This window comes from Lynx canadensis, chromosome C1 (assembly GCF_007474595.2).
Source record: "Lynx canadensis isolate LIC74 chromosome C1, mLynCan4.pri.v2, whole genome shotgun sequence".
Lineage (NCBI taxonomy): Eukaryota > Metazoa > Chordata > Mammalia > Carnivora > Felidae > Lynx > Lynx canadensis.
The window spans coordinates 214,441,250-214,465,281 of record NC_044310.1 but is presented as its reverse complement, the minus strand read 5'-3'; the positions used below and the strand labels follow the sequence as shown (position 1 = coordinate 214,465,281).

Here is a 24,032-nt window from a genome sequence, read left to right as displayed (position 1 = left end):
ATTCACAGAGTCGTACAACCCTGGCTTCGTTTTCTTCAGACAGCCATACAAGAGCCAACAGATTTGCAATTCAAAGGAGTGCCAAGGTGTCAGGAACTCGGCCTGACACTCTTTTCTAGTATTTTCAGTGCTCTCACGATAATCCTGTCAAAAATCACTGTCCAAAATACTTGTCAGGCATCTTAATTGCCTGTTAATGTTTTCCCATGAAATGCAAAAGTCTCAGCCTCTTAAATGCGTTTTTTGCCTACATTTTCTTTCAATCTCAATCAGGTTCTATTCCCACTTGAGCTTCTGCTTTTAAATCATTCCTGATCAGGGCGCCTGAGTGGCTCAGTTGGTTAAGCATCCGACTTCAGCTCGTGATCTCATGGTTTGTGGGTTCAAGCCCTACATCGGGCTCTGTGCTGACAGCTCAGAGCCTGAAACCTGCTTCAGATTCTGTGTCTGGCTCCCTCTCTGTCCCTTCCCTGCTCGTGCTCTGTCTCTGTCTCTCAACAATAAACAAATGTTAACAAAATAATAATAATAATAAAAATAAATCATTCCTGACCCAACCCAACAAGAGAGCCCATGTCCAAGAGGAGGGATGCCCTGTCCTCCGCGTTCTAACTGAAGGTAGACAGGCCATGGCTCATGGATGAGGGGATAAATCCTCCCCTGTGGGCTGGCCTGGGGCACCTTGAGGATGGCAAACCATCACCTGTTGTACCTATGCCCAGAGACACCCAGAGACTCAATCAGGAATGACTACCAATGGATAAATAAGAACTCTGCAAACAGTAAACGGTTAGAGAAAACCACGACAACGTGTGACTGACCTGGGTCCTCGGGCCGGGGGTGCATGAGGCGGAAAGGCACCTCAGAGGCCACTTCACTAGAAAAAAAGAATGCAGATAGGTGAGAACACGTGCACGATTATAAATCACGCGGAGAAGAGCTGTGGCTGCAGAGATTCCCAGCTGGCAGAGGATTCAGCGTGATTCGAAACAAAACAAACCAGAAATCAGGAAGTGGTCAAGTAGGAATCTTAAATGTATTCCCTGGAATGTGGTCCAGAAAGTTCACTTAGGCCTGGCAGAGACAGCTAGGATTTGTAGGCTCCCCATCCCTCCTGGATTCTAGTTTCAGTGACATGATGTTCTGGGGAGAGGAGAGGTGAAATCCTGGAGAAAGGATGGTTTTGGAAAAAATCTGGCAAAACCGTACACGACTTTTTAAATGTTAACTCCACGTTAACAGTCACATAGTCGCTTGCTAGAGAGAACAGAGCTGAGCAGGGCCCTCCAAATTCCAGAAGCTGAAAGGCTTCGGGAAGACTGGAATTTATACAAAAAGAAGGCAGGAAAGGAGTCAGGAAGGAGAACAGAAGGGAAATCTGGACCAAGGAAGAATGGAAAGGAAAGGGTGACAAAAAACAAGGGTCTCTCCTTGCTTCACCCAGGACCCACGGCCTCCCCCTGCCAGCTTCCATCAAAGCCCATCTGTTTATAAGGCCACTCTCGTCAGTCCCCAGTACAGGTGAGGTCTGGGAGGAAAGCTGTACCCTGGGTCCCGTGCGAGGGATGGAGATGGTAAGGGTCTGAGGGAAGGACTGTGTAAGGTCAGTGCCTGCCTCAAACATTCCTTACCCTGCCTCTGCGGACACGATTTATAAAAGGTAACCGTTACCATTCACAACACCCGGAAGGCGGAAACCACCCAAATGTCCGCCCCCTGATGAACAGATGAACAAAACGTGGTGCATCCACACAGTGGAATATTGCTCAGCCACAAAACGAATGAAACACTGACACGGGCTACCTCACGGATGAACGGCGAAACCATGACACTCAGCGACAGGAGCCAGGCACAGAGGGATGAATACTGTCTGATTCCGTTTAGGAAATACCCAGAGTAGGCAAGTCCATAGAGGGAGGAAGATTGGGGGTGGCCAGGGACCAGGAAAAGGGGGAAATGGGAGAGCCCACTTAACAGGTCTGGGGTTTCCTTTCCGGGTGGTAAAAATATGAAGGACACAGATAGTGGTAGCCATGGCACAACATTCTGAAGGTCCTCAATGCCACTGAATTGTACATTTTAAAATGGGTAAAATGAGGGGCGCCTGGGGGGCTCGGTCGGTTAAGCATCCCACTTTGGCTCAGGTGGTGATCTTCCAGGCCGTGAGGTCAGGTCCCACATGGGGCTGTGTGCTGACAGCTAGGAGCCTGGATTCTGCTTGGGATTCTGGGTCTCTCCGCCTCTCTCTCTCTGCCCCTCCCCCCCTCAAAAATGAACATTAAAAAATAAATGCCTAAGTAAATAAATAAATAATAAAATAAAACCAAATGGTTAAAGTGGTCAGCTTTGTGTTACACACAGACACACAGACACAAAGGCAGTGGCCTGGAGCACGCCAGCTCTCTGAGTGTGTGTGTAGCTGTGTGTCCCTGCCCAGGGGAGGCTCGGCTTGCAGTCTCGGGGGGAAATATCCCCAGCCTCACACCGACGAGGCAAGGTTCACATGATGCATCCTAAAAGCAAGTGGGCATCATTTCATAACACCTCTGAGCATAACTGCCAATAAACCGGATTTCACTGCTACTGTTTTGAACCTCAGATTTGGTCCCCTGCGATATCCTGGGAATCGGGCAGGGAAGGAAGGTGACGAGGCTTACCTGGAGGTCAGCTCTCCAAGAAGGCTAGAAAACACAAAAGCAAACAGGGCTGGTGACTGTCCCAATTGTAACGTGACCTTATTTCCCATTATTCAGCGGTGGACCTGTCCCAGGCACGTTCCTCACTCACAACCTTCCCGTAGGTTAGGGATCGTGCATCCCCGTAACAGGCAACTCAACTAATCCTCTCTACTTGTGTTTTCATCTCTTTCTCAGGCGGATTAGCGAAAAAGAGGAATCACTTGGGTCCAAGCCCTGATGTTCAAGAATAAACCACAAAGGTCATTGCGAAATACCTGTTATTTACTTATCTTGACTGCTAAAAGAAACTCTGCTGAATGCTTTAGATCCTCTCAGAGAAAATCAAAGAAAATGCTACACACTTTGAAAAACACTACACATATGGACACCGTAGTAACAAAATTTGTGAAATCAACCCATGCTCTATTTTGTTGTCCGAAGCAACGTTTGGGCAGCTCTTTATCGACTTAGATTTATGGAAAATATGCCCGGACTTGCCTTTGATGGCAAGCGAAAGGTGATGGCCAGGTGAAAGGCCAGAGCCTTTGGCAATAGATTTTGAAAGGAAATGGAGAATTCAAAGTTTTTCCTTTTGATGAGATTTTTTAAATAGAAGTTCATCTCATTAAAAAAAGGGAGGGGGGAGGGTGCTGCCTGGGTGGCTCAGTAGGTGGAGCGTCCGACTCTAGATTTCAGCTCAGGTCATGATCTCACGGTTCGTGAGTTCGAGTCCTGAATAGGCTCCACACTGGCAGTGTGAAGCCTGCTTGGGATTCTCTCTCTCTGTCTCTCTCTGCCCCTCCCTAGCTTGTTCACTCTCTCTCTCTCAAAGTAAATAAAAAATGTTTAACGTGTATTTATTATTTTTGAGAGAGAGAGAGAGAGAGAGAGAGAGAGAAAGAGTGCGAGCAGGGGGAAAGACAGAGAGAGAGGGAGACACAGAATCTGAAGCAGGCTCCAGGCTCTGAGCTGTCAGCACAGAGCCCGATGCGGGGCTCGAACTCATGAACTGTGAGATCATGACCTGAGCTGAAGTCAGATGCTAAACTGACTGAACCACCCAGGCGCCCCCTCAAAGTAAATTAATTAAAAAAAAAAAAAAAAAAATTTAAATTAAAAAAAAAAAAAGGAAAATCAGTTCCCTAGAAATCTGAGGTATCTGTGCTCTCGTTATGAGAAGGAGACTCCCAAATCCTGTGATTACATGCTGGGGAGGAAGGAAAGGTGTTCCCATTATGGATGGTTGCCTCCTGAGATGCAGGCATGAAGATCTGCCCGGAGTGTGTCTGCAGTGGCCATTCCCTCCTGCAGGGCAATATAGTGCGAAACTTATTTCCCTTTTTTGCATATCGACTTCCACCGCGTGAGCATACCACGCTCACTTTTGCCAAGCAGTACTAACAGGGCACATCCTTCGTAGTTCGCTTTTCTACTTTTTTTCCACGTGCTGTCATATCAGACAGAATTGACAGCCAGACGGGTAGGATCTCTCCAAACCTCTACTTGGTCAGCGATTGAATCTGCAAACCTTTCTTACTTTCTGGCCCCTAATCAATCATTCAAGGAAGGGTCAGTTCAGACTGGGAAAGGCCACGACAGCAGACAGCGTTGCATCTTGAACACTCACCCTGACACCGTGAGCTTCACCTTGATGTGGTAAGACACCAGGATGCCCAGGACAGTCCGGTCTATGCCCTCCTTCAGTCTGCTCAAACAGAAGGGAAAAGGGGAAGGATGTAGTGCAGCAGCAGAAAGCAAGAGCCGGATGGATGAACAAAGCCCTCACCTCCATACAAGCCTATTACAAGGGGGGCATCTTCTCAAGGAACCAGTGAACTCAATCAAGCTGTCAAAGTCCTAGAACTTTCCTTACTCAGGGAAGGGGATTCCTTTCCTGCATTGTAGCCTGGCATTTTCCCCCTGGACGTTCAGAGGCCACAGTGTGCTTCCTGGTCCTCCCTGCTCCGTCTCCACTGATGCTCATCCACCGGCTTATCAGCCAGAAACCCCTGTTCTCCTCGGCTCCTCCCTCTGCCCCACCTGCCATCTACTGAGTCCCTCCCTGGGCCAACCAACGAGTCCCTCATTGACCTCTCCTGCCTATATTATCTCAGTAACTTACCTCCCACAGGCCAGGCTCCTTCCCTGAGCTCTCAGCCACCCTGCAGCCAGAGAGCTCTCCCAGGGTCAAGTCTAGCATGGCCTGGGAGGCAGTCTGGGGGCTGGCCTTGCCTGCTTTTGCCACCTCAGGCCCTGCTATGCCCCAGCGTCTCCCATGTGCCCACCTTGCCAAACATAATGCCTTCCTCCTCTGCTCTCTAAGATCTCAAGTTGAAGTTGAGCCTCCTTTGTGAAGTCTTCGTGGACACCCACCAAGCAGCTTGGGTCTCTCTCCTTTGTGCTCTGGCCCTGTGTCCCCAGCACCCAGCACCGTGTTGAAGCAACATCGAGTGAACGCGGTGCGTGGGGCCATCATGTGTGCCCCGGAGACAGTGCCGTCTAACTTTCCCCAACGGAAACTCCATTTCAGGTTCTACCATCAGGTGCCGAGCTCCTGCTGTCTGATAGGCACCGTGCTGGGCATCGGCAACACAGATTATCGTCTCATTGGTCTGATGTGGGGACGTTAAGTATTCCCGGATGCCCAGTCACAGGAGTTATGGTCTGAAAAACATCATGACATGCTAACTGGAACAGTGTGAATGACAATAGATAACGTGGCCAAGAAAGCTGAAGGCTTGAGGCAGAACGCAGGGGGAATGGTTGTGCTGACAGGTGTGAGAAGGGTCTGAGAGAGTGCAGGGCATGTTCTGGGCCAAAGACCCCAGCCCAGGGATCCATCTCACGGGATGGGATGCACCTTGGACGTCGCTCCCAGAGCCGTGATGCCCCCTGAAGACTCCATCGGCTCATTCATTAGTGCCTGGAGCTCCTTGCGGAGGGCAAATGCCTTTGTCTGGAACCGTGGATGTGGTCACTCAATAGAGAGAGGTTGCCACCAAAGGGGGCAAAAAGGGATACAAGCCTGAGACCCTACCCTGTTGCCAGGACTGACTCTCTGACTTGTACTGAATGGGGTCAAATAGCTGGGGAAGAGAATGTGCTTCGTCTCATGCCTGAGAATATCCTGCAGACTCTCTCCTCTGCCATTTTCCTTGAATGCATTAGGCTGTCTGCTCCCCCCTGGTCTCTCTATCTCTATCTCTGTGTCTGTCTCTCCCTGTCTCTGTCTGTCTGTCTGTCGGTCTATCTGTCTCACACACACACACACACACACACACACACACACACACACACACAGATTGGTTAATCTGGGTTCTGCTGTGGTTGTCGCTTTCCAGAGCCCTGGAAGACAGCCCTGAAGGTGGGGGTAAGTAAAGGACTCAGGTTTAGGGGTGGACTTTGCTGTGTCATCAACTGACCAGGTGACCTTAGTCAAGCTGCTCCCTTCTGGCTGAACTTCAATTTCCTTATTCAAAAAATGAGTATAAACTCACCCTCCACACAAAAGTGTGGACGACTTACATGTTTGTGAAATAGCCCGTGAACCCTAAAACATTTTCACAAAGGCGGCATGCCATTGCCGGTGTGGTGATCACACACCCTGGAATAAGTTGACCTAGCATCAGTCTCCTAGACCTTCACCGAAGCGCCTGAGAATCCAACATACCAACTCGGCAAAGTACCCTCAGAAAATCCTCTGACTCCTGTGATGCTGCTTTCTGCCAAATGTCTGCTGACCCCACTGTTGTCTCAGAGAACGTGTGCTACTGAGCTATGGGGTCATGGAGGTCAAACAGGCGATCCTCTGCCCGACGGCATCGCCTTGGAGGCGGCCTGCTGGGGCCATGGAGGGAGCCCCAGCGCGCCACACGGGGGACGGCAGCCAGTGGGCCTTGAGCCTCGGCCGCGGCTCCGCCCAAACACTCAGGGCTCCCCAACAGACATGCTCCGGGAGTGGAAGCCTCCAAAGATGGCCAGAAGTGGCAGTGGAGAGTTGACCTTGAAGCTTCACTCTCGGTTTTGCTAGATCCGCTGGCTGAATGCAGCCAGCGGTTCTTTGAGTTGGGGTCAGCAGATCAGTGAACTTCATTTAAATTTAATTGACATCTGTAGCTACCAGCACTTCCCGTTCTTTACCTTTCCTGGTAGAAATGAATAAATGACATTTCCGTCATTCGTGCGGCCAACTGCATTACGACGTTTGTTATATGTGAAGGGCGCCACACTAGCGAGTGATACTTTTAGAAGGGAACGGCTGACATTTCTGGAACGCTCACTGCGTCCCAAGCACCACACTGTCCATGGATTGTCTCCCATAATCATCCTAAACCTCTCCAGGAGGAAAGGCAGCACCCCCCACCGCACAGACAGGAAAACTGAGGTTCTCAGCTTGCGTAATCTGCCCAGGGTGGCCCAGACTGGACGCAGCGGAGCTGGACAGCCATCATGCCACACGTGGGCCCGTGAGACCAGGGGGTGAGATGAGGAGGGAGGCAGACGGGCACCACCCCTGCGCCACAAGGACTCACATGGTGCTGGATGCCAGGTTCGTGTCCTCGTGCTTGATCTTCCCATCCAGGGCGATCCCCCTTCTCTCACGGTTGCTGGCCAGCAAGGGCAACAGTGTCAGTCTCGTGGTCAGAGTGCTGTTTGGTAGCACTTTCTCTCTGCAGGAAGAAAGACAGGATATTTGGCCAACTGTTCTTCTGGTCATGAAGCAACCATCGGATCCAAGTTCCCTGCAACCCACAGGGAAGACGGTTCAGGTATCTGAGCACTTGCTTTACGACAAGCATTATGGCAGCTCAAAATGGGCTAGCAGTTGGGGCGCCTGGGTGGCTCAGTCGGCTAAGCGTCCGACTTCGGCTCAGGTCGTGATCTCGCGGTCCCTGAGTTCGAGCCCACGTCGGGCTCCGTGCTGACAGCTCAGAGCCTGGAGCCTGCTTCGCATTCTGTGTCTCCCTCTCACTGCCACTTCCCTGCTTGTGCTCTGTCTCTCTCTCTCTCAAAAATAAATAAACATTAAAAAAAAAAAGGCCGCCAGCAACATTAGGACATTCCTTCCTCATCCTGTTCTGAGTCGCTGAATTTCTGGAGTATTTTGTGGGGTTAAATGAGACTGACTAGCACAAGGGTCAGGGACCACACCAGGAGGTGTGGCACGTGTCCAGGGGAATGGATCGCTGAGGAGGGCGCGGTGCCGCCCTCTGTGAGCCCCGCAGACTGGACTGGTTTGGATTCGAGGCACACGTGCTCTGTCTCTCCCAGAGCTTCCCTGTCACTGGCCGGGTGGTGAGTTTCTCAGCATCTGACAGACACAGGGAGCCCATGACAAACCGTGGGTCTGCAGGTCGGGGATGGAGCTGGGGACACAGCGGCAAGGGGTCTGGAGCATCCCTGGCTCATGCAGGGAGAATGTGGGACTGAGGCTGCAGGACTGGCTCTGCCATTCACCCGCACAGCGCACACCAGGCCTATGCCCAAGAGCGGTCACGCGGCCGCAGGGCCCGGCCAGCCCGCAGCCTGTGTCAGTGCTCCTGGCACACCCTCCATCCTTGTACCCAGCCAGGAGAAGGCAGAGGGGGGCCCCGAAAACACAACCCAGGAGTCGGCCCCCAGGGTCCTGGGTGCCCCAGGGTTCAGGGACAGTGACTCAGGCTCTACAGCCTTCTGAGTGGCTTCTAGTCAGAGACCCGTGGGCACCATCCAGCCCAGGTTTTTCAGTCTCCCTGCCTCCCACCCTTGGTGGGGGGGGGGGGGGCCTAGAATGATGGCCAGTTTCCTGGGAATCATTTGCTCCAAAATGCACCGAATTGCTGAGAAGAAGACCAGATAATGGGCTCTCTGAGAGAAAAACTCGGCCAGGGGCCATTTTCTCCTCTCATCATTGAGCATGTGCCAAAGGTGAGCCCGGGAGACTCCGGGACGCGAGGATGTACGAGGACGCACCTGCAAGGGAGAACAGGCCCCGCCAGCCCAGCACCAAGGGAGCAGCTGGTGACTTACAGCTCTTTCCTCCTCCCTCCCCTCTGGATCTATATTTAAACCTGAGGCCAGATCTGCTTTGAGTAATAGTTTATTCCAAAGTTGTCTTTTAAACTTGACGTCATGTTCTCTTGCTGAATCAGTCTGTCTTTCCTCACCAGTCCCCTTCCTGTAACTCTGGTAATATTTTTTGCATACAACGGTGCTTAGACACACCAGCAAGACAAAGAGGAACAGGCCTGCCCAAGCGACACGCTCTGGGGGAGGCGTCACCCCAGTGGCCTGTGTGGGAATGAAAAGCGGGGAGCAAAACCGGGCAGGTCTCTCGCTCCAGCGCGAAGACGCCATCACAGGACTCTCATCTGTTTCTGATTCTAATGAAGGGAGAGAAATGATTCACGATGCCGGGCTCAGAACTGATCTATCATTGGAACCGGCTGTCACTGGTACCACATTTTCAAATTGAGTTGAAGATCAAAACACAGAGAACCTTCGCTTGAGCTGAGAGATCATTTGCTTATCTGCTCTGGGGGCAGAAATAGGATCAAATTCCTACCAACGTATTCCAAGGATCAACAGAAAGTCCCACCTCTTCCCACTTGGACATTTGGATCTTTATTCCTCTCCTTTCCATCATCCCTTGTGAGCGAGATCTCGCAGAACTCTTGTGAGTGAGAATGGAACTGAGATGCTAACTTTCTTTGCAGCCCTTGAAGTGAGAAAAAAGGAAGGAAGCGAAGCATCCTACTTCCCTCTTCAGCATGAATGAAAGGGGAACTTGACAAAGAAGCCTGAGCTGTCCAGGAAGTAGAAACCCAACAAGCGACTCACTGTGTTTCCTCCTCGGCAACCGGCTTGGTGTAATAATCACTCGAGTAGAGAACCACGTTGGCCACTTGTTCCACTGCAAAGGAGGGACAGGGGTGGTGATTCGACGTGGGGTCCTCCGCACATGTGCACAGAGCCTGCAGGGGACACGGTTCGTCTCCCTCTCCAGTGGCTCTTGGACTGTACTTCTCAAGCTTGGCTTTAAGGCTGAGGTTTCTGGGTTCTGTGCTCAGGACACTTCTGTTCACCAATCACCTGCTCTGTGGCAGCTCCCAGCCATGGGCCAGCCTCCCTCAAATGGCACCTCTTGGGAGACCCCTCTCTGCAGAGCCCACAGCATACCCCTGGGTATCCTTCCAAGTGTTCTGGAACTCACCAATTGCTCTGTCTCCAGACCCACCTTTTCCCAACACTATCTTATTTAATGAGCACCTCCTTCTAGTTGTTCAAGCTAGAAACCACCTGCCGGCAGCATAAGACTGACAGGAAGGTAGGCTTGGAGCCAGACTACTTGGGCTCAAATCCCAGCTTAGCCATGAGCCGCAGGGTGAGTTACTTAGCTCGTCTGAGCCTCAATTTCCCCATCAGCAAAATGGGGGAGATAATTGTATCTAACTTACATGGTTGTTGTGATGATCAAAAAGATAATTTTTAATCTCTGTTAAAACCAAATTTGAGGATTAAAAGAAACAATTTGCGTGAAGCACTCAGCACAGTGCCCAGCATATAAAAAGCTACTAAAGGGGCCCCCGGGGTGGTTCAGTTGGTTAAGCATCCGCTCTTGATTTGGGCTCAGGTCATGATCTCACAGTTTGTGAGACTGAGCCCTGCATTGGGCTCTTCGCTGACAGTGGAGAGCCTGCTTGGGATTCTGTCTCTCCCTCTCTCTCTCTCTGCCACTGTCCTGCTCTCTCTCTCAAAATAAAAAAATTAAAAAAAAAAACACATGGAAAAAATTTTTTAAAGCTACTAACATCTTGCTTCAGAAAATTCAACCTTCTTTCAAAAATTAATGGCTTCGATATTAGAATCCATAAAACTTTGAGAAACAATTTAAAATCAAAGTATCAAGTGATATGGGGCTGCCTGAGTGGCTCAGTCTGTTAAGCATCCAACTCGATTTCGGCTCAGGTCATGATCTCACTGTTCATGAGTTCGAGGTCCGTGTCGGGCTCTGTACTGTTAGCGCAGAGCTTGCTTGGGATTCTCTCTCTCTCCCTCTACCTGTGCCCTCTCCCCACTCACCCATGCTCTCTTTCTCTCTCAAAATAAATAAATAAACTTAAAAAATAAAAAATAAATTAAAAAAAACAAAACAAAAAATAAAGGACCAAATGATACTTTCTCAATCCTGCTGCTTTGTGGAACACTATATGTTGGATACTACACACAAAAGATGCTAAATAACTCCAGGTCCCACAAAGACTAAATGCAGACGAAATAACCAACATAAAACAAAGCTGTGAGCATTCATATTCATATCGGGAAAACTCTGTAATTCCTTAGTATGCATTCATCAAAACTCCTGAACCTCCTTACTGATGAGGGACACACAAACACAGAGGAAAGTGGTGTATGTATGACACGAGCGATCAACCATCCTGATTTTCCTGGAACTCGCCCCATTTAGCATTGAAAATCCACACTCTGCGTCTAACTTAGTCACTGGGGGTTTGAGTTAGCAGTGAGCTTACAGGTCACCCTCCCCGGCCATTCTGCTGTGTCTTTTTTACGTAGCCCCTGTAAGACCATGACATCAGACCATCCCCTGCACTCTGATGCCCTCTGAGCTGAAGAGGTGTGTAGAACAGCAGGCAGGAGGCGCCCTGCTGGTAGCATGAGGCCAGGCGTGGTCATCACCTCGTGGTGTTGCAATAGCAGCAGAGACGGTAGGGCTTTGCCGTTCACAAAGCACCTCCAGTGTGACCGGTCCCTGCAGCCTCATGAAATCCAGGCAGGTAGACCGGGAATCAGGGCCGTGGATCTCAGCTGGGATTCAGAGAGGACTCACACAGCTTGAGACCACAAATCAGGCCTCTGGCTGTCAGTCTAGTGCTTTGCCCACTGCACTGTGCGGTATCTACCAACAAAAATTCCTTCTGATCCGAGAGAGAAAACTCCATGCCTTCCCCGGAGATCTGGCAAGGGGCTCCTCCAGGAAGGCATGGCATGGAAAAATGGAAGATGGCCTGTCAGGGATGTTGTTTCAAGACAAAAGACAGCCCTAAAGCAGACACAAGGTTTCAGGAGGTGATGCTGAAGGTCTCGCCTCCAGCAAGTCCCTGCTGTCCATGACAACAGAGACAAACAGGCAGTTCCAAAGACCCAGGAAGTCTTTATCCAACCAGAGGAGAGACCCTTGGGAAATAGGACCAGACTGAGAAGTTCTAGAAGACACTACCCTCCCGTTTTGAGAAGAGGGTCCTACCTAATGCTTTAATCTTCTTCACTGTCTTGTCTGTGTTGTTGGTCACAGTAATGGTCACAGTAATGGATTCCCCATGGAAATAGATCTGTAAAAGTCAGCAGACAAGTCAGAAAAAAGGAACACAGGGTGGTGGTATCTTTAATCTCATGGCTTTTTCTAGGTTTATCTCAACCCTTTAACTAGTGTAAAAGTGACTGAGTTCCCACACTTTCAAGGAAGATAAAGTGACAGCAACATGTTTCCTTTGGTGACAGTCCAGAACACAGCCTGCCTTGCGTGTGGCATAAACTGAGGAAGACTATGGTGACCAACGTGGAGGGGAGCGAGGGTATTCCCGCCTGGAACACCCAGTGCAGAGGGTCTGAGGGTCACGGCAGAAGTGGCCATGGGGGTCCTGAGCGGAATTATAAGGCCATTTTGGGGCAGGATGAGTGCAGTGACTGGGAATCACTGGGAGCCCAGTAGCCGAACTCCCGTCCGCAGTGCTCCCCACATGATCTAGGCCCAGGTGGGCACACCCGGACATACATGCGCACACACGGGAATGCACGTGCACACACGCGCACATACACACACACACACACACCACGCAGTACGTTGAGCTTTTGCCCATGTGTGTGCCCAGCTCTTGGCAACCAGAGGACCAGAGACGGCCTTGGCCGGTGCTTCTTCGCCCTTTTCCACTGTGACATACTTGAGTGATGACATTCACGTGATTCAGTCACCCCTTCCTCATGATGTTGAAACTTAAATTTCCCAGGGGAAGTAAACCATTTGCAAAGCTGCACCCACTGGTGCTACACTGGTAAATGAGGCCCGTGGGGGCAGAGGGGGCGAAAAAGAGTCTGGGGCAGGGGGATGTGGAGACCACCACCCCTTTCCCTAGTTGGTCGGGACTGGCGGTGTAGGGGAATGTGGCCAGCAGGACGCTATTCTAAGGGTCACCTCCATGAATTCCAAATTATGAAAAATGCCAACTGCTCACAAATGCTGGTGCTTTAACTGTGCCTAGAAACAAGATCGCGTGCCACACACTCACAGCAGACGGGGGCCCGGGGCCTGTCCCCCAGGCCTGCTCCCACATGGGACACACCTCTTTGTCACCTGCTCACCTCTTTGTCAAGGGAGACCGCGAGGTGCAAGGGCTTGTCGGACATGAAGAACTGCCAGGCGGCCTCTGCTTGGGGCTGGGGGCCCATCTTCAGGGGCGCGTGCTGTACTTTGCGGATCAGTAAACGCACGGAGCTCCTGCGGATGAAGATTTGGGCTCGGGTCATGATTTCACAGGTTGTGAGTTCAAGCCCCGCGTCAGGCTCTCTGCTGACAGAGCTCTCCCTCTCTCTCTGCCCCTCCCCCACTCTCGCTTATGCGCGCTCTCTTTCTCAAAATAAATGAACTTAAAAAGAAAGGAAGGAAGGAAGGAAGGAACGGAGGGAGGGAGGGAGGGGGAATCTAGAGTCTTTCAGAGGCTTATGTGAACCCCTGAGGTTGCTAACTCCTCTCCATCACCCCTCAAATGATCAGCCACTGACCCGCCCCGTGCGTAGACAGTCTTTCCTGACTGCCTGGCCACGCAGCCCTGTGGGGAGAGCTCCTGTTCACGGAGGCAAAGCGAGGGGTGGTTTTCTACCCCAGTTCCTTGCCCCGCCCCCCCAGCGCCGCCCCTCCTCCCACAGCTACACTCTTACTTCCTGGGCACTTTGTCCTCCTCGTCCTCCATGCTGTCTCTGGCGAATGCTTTGACCTCAAAGTCGACCCCACAGCACTGCAGGGGGCAACAGAAGAGACAAGGCCTGAGTCAGCACCTCCCTTCCTGGGGGCTGGGGTCACACTGCCCACGGGATGTTATGTGGCACCTTCTCTTTCTATATTTGCCATGTCCTTTTTGGGGCTGCCCCAGTGAGGAGAGATTTGCGGTGTAAGGAAATAATGACATCAGTACGAGAAGCACACCGTGGTCCCCAAGCCCCCAAGGTGATCATGTATGGTGTCCACCCCCCCATTTAGTTGTCCCTCTAGATGTGACCCTGCATGTGTGTCACACTACCTACAGTGGGGCCAGACTCAGGTGCTCACGGAGCAACAGAAGGCCCTCGACGGCCCATGCCGGCCACCAATGCCCGGCCCAGGGTGGGGGAGGGGGGCAGGGAGGGGCACGGTCAATGGCCAGGCTGGACCGGGGGGGGGGGGGGGGGGGGGTCTGGTGCTGGCGGCTCTTCCAACTTGTGCTGAGAAGCTGGAAATGGAATTTGGAGCAAAGTCTGCTAACATTGAAATGAACTACCTAACGGTATGTTGCGTGGGTAAAGCAAAAGCGTCCCCCACACCTTCCACCACCAGCCCCACGGGGCCCCACCCCAGCCTGCTCGTCTCTGCACATTATCACTCGTGGGGGGCATGGGGGCCGCACCGCCCTCACCCACTGCCCGGAGGGAGAAAGGGCACGAGGCCAGCTGCGTTGATGGTGGCATACCAGCCACAGCCTCATTGGCTCTGCAGCTGTGGAATCGTGGCGAGTCTGAAATCTAGGTCGTGAACGTACCGGCACCACTACCCACCATCACGCCGGCACTGCTTAGTGGCATGACTGAGCCCTCTCTGTCCCTCCTCGCTCCCCCTGCACCCACTTCGTTAAAGACGCTGCCTATACAAGCCAAGCCCTCACTCTGGTCCACCCTGGACACATGCTGTTCCTTCTGCCCGAACGCTTCAAGCCTCTCTGTCTCCCTCTTTTTTATATTTGACAAACTCCTTGGTGTTCTTGCCGTTCCAGCTCCAGGGTCTCCCCAGCTCTAGGGCCCCGAGGCCCTCGGCCGTGCAGCCGCTCCCCTCCCGGGCCTCATGGGCCCAGCCCATGCCCACAGCCCTGCTGCTGGGATGGAGTAGAGGGAGCACTTGGGTTGGCACAGGGTCCCCCACTCTGATTTAGTGACCTCGTCTTCCTCCATCTTGGACACCCACATCTGGGTTTCCCTGGACCAGTGGCTTTCAAATGTTTCAGGCCACCCCCACGGTAAGAAGCAAAGTTTATAATGTGGCCCAGTAAACAGACATGCGTGTGTGAAATGGCTCGGGAAGTAACACTGAGCTTTGTGCAGATTCCCCATTTTATCCTATTTCATTCTATTCGATTTTTCTCACATGCTCCTTCTGGTTCACTGCACCGATTTCACAAACCACCAGTGGGGCAAGATCCCCACATCGGAAATCCCTGCCCAGATTGTGGCGTCTGTCACCGTGCCCCTCTGTACTCCGGGATCAGCCTCGCCACTCTGGTCTTCACTTCACTCCTGTCTAGCCCTCTCGCTCGTGACACCTCCGATTTCAGGGCCTGTAATCCCTGGGTCCTGGCACCTTTCACTCTCGCCCCCTGTCCTCACCACCCTCCTTCAAGGCTTAGAGCCTCTGCCCACCGCGTAGAGCCCCCTGGCCACTCCTCCTTACACACACTCAGCCCCTTTGCTTCTCTCTTCCTTTGGAGCTCATGCTTGACCCATCCAGCCCCTCGCAGTGCAGTGGCCAGATTCATTAGAATGTCTCTCTACTTTTGTATCTATTTGAAATTTTCCACAATATATGGCTATTTTTAAAAGTCTTTTGAGGGGCAGCTGGGTGGCTCAGTGGGTGAAGCATCCGACTCTCGATTTCGGCTCTGGTCACGATCTCACCGTTCATAGGATGGAGCCCCACGTTGGGCTCTGTGCTGGTACCACTGTAGCCTGCTTGGGACTGTCTCTTCCCCGCTCTCTCTCTGTCCCTCCCCTCTCAAAAAAAAATATATATATAAAGTCTTTTGAAGGAATGAATTAATCCATGGCATTTCTTTTTGAACTAACCTTCCCCGTATCTTGTGGAGCAGGCTGCAGCATCACTGAACAGGGCAAGTAGTCAGGAAACTGTGGGAAGAAACAAATCATTTTGTTCAGAGGGGGTTCTTCCACGTGTAATATGCATTCAATGTACAAAAATTGGAAGACGATGACGAGCAAGCAAAAACCACAAAAACAAACAAACAAAAACACCGTGGTCACCCGGAATAACATCACAGACACAAACTTGCAAGCGTCCTATGGGCACCCTTGCCCACAAACACGTACGCAGATGTGTGCTCTACAGAAATGAGGCCAACGATGCACATGTCCTGTCCTCTGCTTTGCTCACATCGCCACCCTAGCCCTACTCAGAATGCGTTATGACCATTTTTCTATGTGCGAGCTCTGCACCACTGTTTCTGGGGCTTTGTTAACACCACATTTAATTTCGCCGGCCCCCTTCACAGGCTGGCCCTTCATGAAATGGTGCTTTGCTTTTTTTTTTTTTTTGCCATGATAAACAATGCTGCAATAAACCTCCTTCTTCATCTACCTTAGCACAATTTTCTCTAATTAAGTCCAGAGGCTATGCTGCTAGAAAGGGAACCATCAGGTCAAAATCACATTTTAAAGGTTCTTGATACATGCTGGCTTGTTATCTCTAAATAGTTATGGCAATTCAGGGACGCCCGAGTGGCTCAGTCAGTTGAGTGTCCGACTTCGGCTCAGGTCATGATCTTGCGGTTCATAAGTTCAAGCCCACGTCGGGCTCTGTGCTGACAGCTCGGAGCCTGGAGCCCGCTTTGGATTCAGTGTCTCTCTCTCTCTCTCTGCCCCTCCCCTGCTCGTGCTCTGTCTCTCTGTCTCTGTCTCTGTTTCCGTCTCTCTCTCAAAAATAAATAAACATTAAAAAAAAAAAAGTTACGTCACTTCAAACTCCCAGTACAAGATCACAAGGACATGCACGACCACAAAACTTTTTTTTTAAGTGATTAAAAAAAAAAAAAAAGGTTGTGGTAAAATGCATAATGTAAAACTTAAACATTTTAAGTGCATAGTTTATTGGCATGAAGTTCATCCAACCTTGTTCTGCAATAATCCCCACCATCCATCTCCAGAACATTCCTCTTGTCCCAAACTGAAACCCTGTACCCGGTCAACACTGATTCCTTCCCCGCCACTCCCGGCCCCCCCTCCCCCCCATACCCTGGCACCTGCCATTCTACGTTCTGTCTCTATTAATCTGACTGCTCCAGGCCTTTCCTGTCGGTGGAATCATACAGTCTGTCCTTTTGTGTCTGGCTTCTTTCACTTAGTCTGATGTTTTCAAGGTTCATTCGTGTTGCAGCATGTGTCAGAATTTCCCTTCCCTTTCGAGGCTGAGCCGTGTAACTTTGGAGCAATAGATAATCGTAAGACACACAGACACGCTCATAGGGACGGCAGTAGTTGCTTTGGCTGTACTGAGTTCACGCCCAAGTGTTCAGAGGCACGCAGGCTGGCACCGTGGGTCACCAGGTCTCACCAGGTGGGACAAAGCCCCAGGAGAGGTGGAGCCACTCATCCGCCGTGACCACTGAACATCGGTCAAGGCTACAGACGACTTCCGACTTCAGTAAGCTCTCCCATCCTGCAGGGAGCCCTTTCACATCTAGAACGAGTCCAGGCCAAATGAGGGGCACTTCTTTCTTTTTATAGATCAGCAAGTGAGGGAATAACATGCCCGTGTAATTAGCTGGTCAGATGAAGGGAAATATTTAAACCGTGGGTTGAAATGGTGCCTTCAAAGGCTGAGAGGCTATTTTCAAGGACTTAAAAAAAGACAATCACAGCCCGTGCAATCTAGAATTTCCTCCAAGGATGCAATTTGAAGGCCCACAAATGTGAAGTCATTACTCTGTCCCCTCCTCCTTCGCTCCTGGTCGCACTGTAAGGTGAAGGAGCTGGGGCAGGGGAGAGGGGAGAAGGGAGAGGAGTCACCCACCGTGAGCAGGAAGGGGTATGTGTTCTCCCCCAGCTTCTTCATCAGGCTCTCCTGAAGCTTTGTGGGGGCCCCCACGGCCCCCACAGGAGGGAACACTTGGACCTGGGAGAAGTACAGGTCCCTGCGGAAGGTCAGGCCAATCACATCGATGTCTTCCTGGCCGTACCGGAAGGCGCAGGTCAGAGAGACGTACACTGGAAGGGAGACAAGAGGAGGATGGGCTTGTCCCACTGGCGTGGCGCCTCTGCCTGGCTGAGTGGGTGTGGGGCAGCCACCGACATCCACCCATTAGCATCTAGAACCACAGCACCCACCTGTTTCTGCAGATCCGGCACCTTCCCTGGAGCTTGTGTTAATTACTCTAAAGCGTATGTCAGAGGACACAGAGGCACCTTCCATGAACCGCCTATTTAGCCTTCAGGCTCCCCTGTGTCCTCCACCCTATCACCCCCTCCTCTTGACCCGCCTGCTCAGGGACCTCAGGAGGTGCGAGGTCGCTGGGCTTCTGGGGACAGGATGTCTGCATGGAGTTGAGAATGAAGGTGATAAGCAGAGGGAAACAGCACTAGGGAGCAAAACAGACCTGTGCCAGACAGGGGCCTGCCAGAGGCGCTGGCCAGGGCCTTACGGACCAAGAGGACAGACGAAATCAGATCCCAGAAACGCTTCTTTCACATTGCTCAGAAACCCATCAAGCATTCTCTAAGCCAAAACTTCTGCAAATTCAGGTTAATCAAACAGATATAATCTGTGCCTCCAGTGAACCAAAAGGATTATATAAAAACTATATGTTTTGAGGGAGGGCTATTTACAACAGTCTTTAATGGGGTAAATAAAAGCGTGCAGGGGCGCCTGGGTGGCGCAGTCGGTTAAGCGTCCGACTTCAGCCAGGTCACGATCTCGCGGTCCGTGAGTTCGAGCCCCGCGTCGGGCTCTGGGCTGGTGGCTCAGAGCCTGGAGCCTGTTTCCGATTCTGTGTCTCCCTCTCTCTCTGCCCCTCCCCCGTTCATGCTCTGTCTCTCTCTGTCCCAAAAATAAATAAACGTTGAAAAAAAAAAAAAAGTTTAAAAAAAAAAAGCGTGCAAAGCTCATTATTCTTGAACAGGAAGCATATCAGAAGGGGTGCCACCAAGTCCTAGAAGTCATCGGTTGTAGATTTTGTCTGTGTCCTCCCCACTAAGCTCAGAAGAGCCAATGATCACTTGCCTATCCCTCATCCAGTGTTTGTAAGAGAAGGTGCCCAGAGATGCCCGGGCATTACGCCTCCCTCACTGGACAGTGCTTTCCCTCAGAGCGGGAGGCCTTCTCCGGCCAAGGGTGTGGGCTGTCAGGGCTCAAACCAGGATCCTCCTGGTGCCAGAGGGAAGCAGGATACCCAGGAGGAAGTCAGAGACAGCAGAAGGGGTGGTTTTCAACCCCATTTCTGCCATGACCCCTGGGTGCTGATGGCCCCACCTCTGACGTGCTTCCGTGGTCACATCCAGGGGTGGGAATGACGCCTTGTAGTTGCCAGTAGCAACCACTCTAAAAAGCGTATTCACAGTGGAACAGACTCAGTAACGTTATCATAAGGAGAACTGGGGTCTGCCCTAATTTAGTTCACACAACTGTTATTAGCACCAAATTACTTGCCACACACACCACAGCTGCCAGACGTCTTCAGGGATGCTGTGATGCTGTGGTTCAGAACCACCACAGTCAGCATTTAAAAAAATGAGCCTTCCAGCAGGGCTCAATTTCCCATCAATTTCTCTCCTGAGTTTGCCTCCAGCAGAGAGCCACAAGGCACAGGGTGACCACAGAGCTGATGGAGCCCACAGACCTGCTCTCCACGCTCCGTCCACCGTTTACCTGTCCTGCCACCCTGAACAAGTGACTCCCTTGGGTCTTTACCTTCATGTGGGAAATGAGGACGATGAGCTCTGACGTGAACAGGACAGGGTCCTGAAGATTATACCAGGGAGTGTGGGCGACAGGGCCTGGCACCGATGGGTGTGAGAGAGCACCAGCGGACTCCCCGACCCTCCGCCCCCAGAGCCAGCCAAGACCAGACCAGACCAGGTCCTCAGAGTTCAAGAAGCCCGCCTCACCTTTCTTTCCCTTCACAAGTGCAGGATCCACCAACACAACACCATCTACACGGAAAGGAAAAGAATAATGAGGGCGGAGAAGATGAAAGAGACCAGAGGCCTTCTTTATATATTTATCTGTGGTTCTTTAATTACACAGTAATCCATGTTCATTATAGGAAAATCAGAAAGGACAGTTAAGCAAAGAGCAAACAAAGTCACCCAAATTTCCACCATTCAGAGATACCCATTGTCAAGATATCGGCACAGGTTTTTTTTCCAGATGTATATACACTTATATGGATGATTTTACTGAAAAATTGAGATCCCACTCTATATACTATTCGGTTAACTGCTTTTCTCATGCAACTATATATTGCAAACAGCTATTCTTACACACACACACACACACACAAATGTACTAATCATTTTAATGACTATACACTGCTATTGCTTCATTGAATGGATGCACCATAAATTATTTAATTAACCCCCTCTTGTTAGGGCATTTAAGTTGTTTCCAGTTTTCCCCATTATAATGAGTATTGCGAGGACCATCCTTACTACATACATCTTTGATCTATCAATGGTAGAACTGGATTTGGCTTTTGATGACATATTGCCAAATAACCTTCCAGAAAACGTTCTGCTGAGGGACATTCTCATCCTCAAGTGCCTAAAAATGCCAGGGTTGGTTTTTGTTTTTTTTTTACAGTCTTTTTAAAAACAGCTATTTTACTTGAAATAATTATAGATTCGCAGGAAGTTGCAAAGATAGCACAGAGAGTCCCTGTGTATCCTTCGTTCAGTTTCTTCCAGTGGTTACATCTTAGATAACCGTCCTGCAATATCGAAACCAGGAAGCTGACATGGGTACAGGGTACAGTGTGTGTATAGTTCTAAAGTCATTTTATCTCATGTGGAGGTTTGTGTAACCACCACTGCAATCGATACAAAGAGGTTCCCCCCACCATAGAGCAATCTCTTGGATCATCCCCTCCCCCACCATCCTCTGTCCCCGGGGAACTACTCATCAGTTTATCATTTCTATAATTTGGCCATCTCTAGACTGTTATATAAGTGAAATCACACGGTATATAGCCTTTGAGACTGGCTCTTCCCGCTCAGCACAATGCCCTTGAGATCCATAAGCTGTGGCGTGTATCAGCGGCTCATTCTTTCTCATTGCTGAGTAGAATTTCACGGTATGGATGTACAGTATCTTGCTTAACCTTCTTCACATATTGAGAGACATTTTGGTTCCTTCCAGCTTGGAGCTGTCACACATAAAGCTGCTATAAACAATCGTGGACAGGTTTTTGTGTAGACGTGAGTTTTTGTTTCTCTGGGATGAGTGCCCGGAATGCAATTGCTGGGTCATCTGGTAAGTGTATGTTTAATTTTTAAAGAAACCCCAAAACTATTTTCCAGAGGAGCTGTTCCACTTTACATCCCGGCCAGCGATGTATGAGTGATCCAGTTCCCAGTATCCTCACCACCATTTGGTATGGTCGCCATTTTTAATTTTAGCCATCCTGACAGGTGTATAATGATATTTCAACTCACCGTGCTTTAATTTGCATTTCCCTAGTGGCTAATGATGCTGAACATTTTTCCGTGTTCTTATTTGCCATACATACATCTTCTTTGATGAACTGCTTTTCATGTTTTTTGTGTGTTTTCTTTGTTTTATGTAGAGTTTTACTCTATTGTCTTTAAGATTATTTATTTTTGAGAGAGACAGAGAGAGTGAGTGAGTGAGCGAGCAGGGGAGAGGCAGAGAGAGAGGGAGAGAGAGAACCCCAAGCAGGCTCTGCCTGTCAGCTCAGAGCCCGACTCTGGACTCGAAATCACGAACCATGAGATTAGGACCTGAGCCAAAATCAAGAGTCGGATGCTTAACTGACTAAGCCACCCAGGCACCCCTTTGTGCATATTTTCTAATTGGATTTTGTTGTTCTTACTGTTGAGTTTCTTTATATATTCTAGAAATGAGTCCTTTGTCTCCCCCACGCTCTGAAATTGTTTCCAATCAGCATTGCACCTCATGTTTTAATTTGCATTCCTACAATTAGATTATTAGCAAAGCTGACTTGAACTGACTTGAAAGAAATACAAAACTAGCAGTTGTCTGATGACTTAAAGGAAAACCATCATTAAAATTACAATCTTGGGGCGCCTGGGGGGCTGTTAGTTGAGCTTCCGACTTCGGCTCAGGTCATGATCTTGCGGTTTGTGGGTTCAAGCCCCGTGTTGGGCTCTGTGCTGACAGCTCAGAGCCTGGAGCCTGCTTCGGAATCTGTGTCTTCCTCTCTCTCTGCCTCTCCCCTACTCACGATGTGTCTCTGTCTGTCTTCAAAAATGAATAAATGTTAAAAAAAAAATTTTTTTTTTTTAATTACAATCTTACTCCAAACTCAACTTACCCACAGGCTCTATTTGGTCAACATGGTCTATATAGTCTCTCTTCCCCAGGTAGATGGTCACCTGTGGGAAGAACACATGTGGATTCCAAGTGGCCAAAGAACACTAAAGCACTAAAGCGTTCATGTTAAAAATCAGCAACAACCGAAAAAAAACAAAAGAAAACAAAAAAACCAAAACAACAACAAAACAAAAAAACCAAAACCAAACAAACAAAACCCCTGGCCCCACAACAGCTGGCACATTTTGATTCGTCTTGAGCTGCTGCCTGGCCCTGCAGCTTGCCCATCACCCACTCTCTCCCTGCTTGGCTGTGGGCAGAGACTATGGATTGCAGGCAAGGTGTGCTCTTTCTTCAGCCCCATAAATCTGCTCCAAGGGATTCTTCCCACCCCCTTGGATGGTCCCCATTCTCCCACCTTTTCCCAGAGCCTGGAGGTCTGGGAAACCCAGATCTGACATCCCAGGTCTGAGATCATCCAGGTAACCTTGTTGAATTCACTGATAATACTTCCGTGGAAAGTTATGCTTATGCACATGAGTCTCCTCCCAACACTTAAGCCTCTTACAGCTGGCTGTTGAATGAACCAGTTTCCCCTCCTCATTAGAGGAATTTCTGAACTGAGTAAAGAGGCAGGAGGAGTTCCGTAGTCCCTGAAATCCTACCAGATGAGCTCCTGTATGGGAAAACCTGAACCCATGCCCTGAGAAAGAGGGTGTGGGGAGTTGGGGGGCAATGACCATGGTTTTGGTCCTCTTGCTGTCTGTTTCCATGCCCCTGGTGGTGAAGGTCTCTGCCAACCCCCTTTATGGAAGCACATAGGTCGTGTTCATCAAAGCGCACCGCTCTAAACCACAGGGTTGTGAGTGCCTTAATGGTAAGAATTCTTTCACCTTTCAGCCATCAAGGTTTCTGCCACAGTGTCTGATACACTGCAGGGATCTAATCAGCATTTGCTAAGGGCCCCAATGAGTGAGTTCACGCACCCTTCCTAGCCCCTTTCATCCCTAAGCCTCTTAAATTCATATTTTTATTTCCATGAACCACCCAAAATAATTTCTGTTCGCATTCAATCATCTCCTAGATCTACTCCCTCACATCAGATACTCTGGAGTGAATCCCCGTGCCTTCTAAGTTATTTGTATTATTGATGAAACACCCGAAGGACTGCATAGTCGGGTGGCTGGGAAGGATGGTGTGAGGATGTTTTCTGGACAAAACAAACATTAGTGTATACAAAGCCCAGAACCAAGAGAATGCTTCTGGAACCAATGGTTTCATCTGCAGGTGAAGGGCCACCAAATGGGGATGCAGGCTGATGGTTCCAACCTTAAAGCTGTTGAAGCATTTTAAGCAGGACGAAAGACTGAATAGCATTTCGGTGCTTATCATGTCCCAGGTGCCAAGCTAAGCGCTGACTACAGTATTTCACTGAATCCCCACAACTATTCTGTGAGGTAGGAATTAGCCCCATTTTATAGAAGAGATGACATTGGCATCAAAGTGGAGAATGGATGGACAAGAGGAAAGCCAGCTGGGCAGCTGACTGAGGTAGGGAGGAGGGAAGAGAGAAGGTAGATGGAGAGAGTGTGTTTTCTTCTTTTTCAAGCTTTAGCTTGGAGGAAGAGGAGCTGGAAAGGTGGTAGGTTAAGGGGAGTTTGTTGGTTGCTGTCTTTAATACACCTGAGGTTCGGGGGCGCCTGGGTGGCTCAGTCGGCTAAGCATCGGGCTTCGGCCCGGGTCATGATCTCATAGTTTGTGAGTCTGAGCCCCACATCTGGCTCTGCGTTGACAGCTCAGACCTGGAGCCTGCTTCAGAT

General features: G+C 50.1%; 1 protein-coding gene across 3 annotated transcripts in view; it reads right to left on the bottom strand.

Moving 5' to 3' along the window:
• The window catches only part of ATG16L1 (autophagy related 16 like 1), a 77,040-nt gene that overhangs the window by 2,857 nt on the left and 50,151 nt on the right, over positions 1-24,032 (bottom strand). For 2 of the 3 annotated variants that reach the window (XM_030323731.1, XM_030323733.1), the window contains exons 3-14: positions 22,214-22,274; positions 19,809-19,853; positions 17,719-17,912; positions 15,759-15,818; positions 13,611-13,687; positions 13,035-13,170; positions 11,923-12,007; positions 9,498-9,570; positions 7,211-7,348; positions 4,306-4,383; positions 2,658-2,681; positions 822-877 (exon numbers count right to left, since the gene is read on the bottom strand). In XM_030323731.1, the coding sequence (XP_030179591.1) occupies positions 822-877; positions 2,658-2,681; positions 4,306-4,383; positions 7,211-7,348; positions 9,498-9,570; positions 11,923-12,007; positions 13,035-13,170; positions 13,611-13,687; positions 15,759-15,818; positions 17,719-17,912; positions 19,809-19,853; positions 22,214-22,274 (1,027 nt within the window). The remainder of the gene's footprint in view (positions 1-821; positions 878-2,657; positions 2,682-4,305; positions 4,384-7,210; positions 7,349-9,497; positions 9,571-11,922; positions 12,008-13,034; positions 13,171-13,610; positions 13,688-15,758; positions 15,819-17,718; positions 17,913-19,808; positions 19,854-22,213; positions 22,275-24,032) is intronic. The other variant, XM_030323732.1, reaches the window with a different exon arrangement.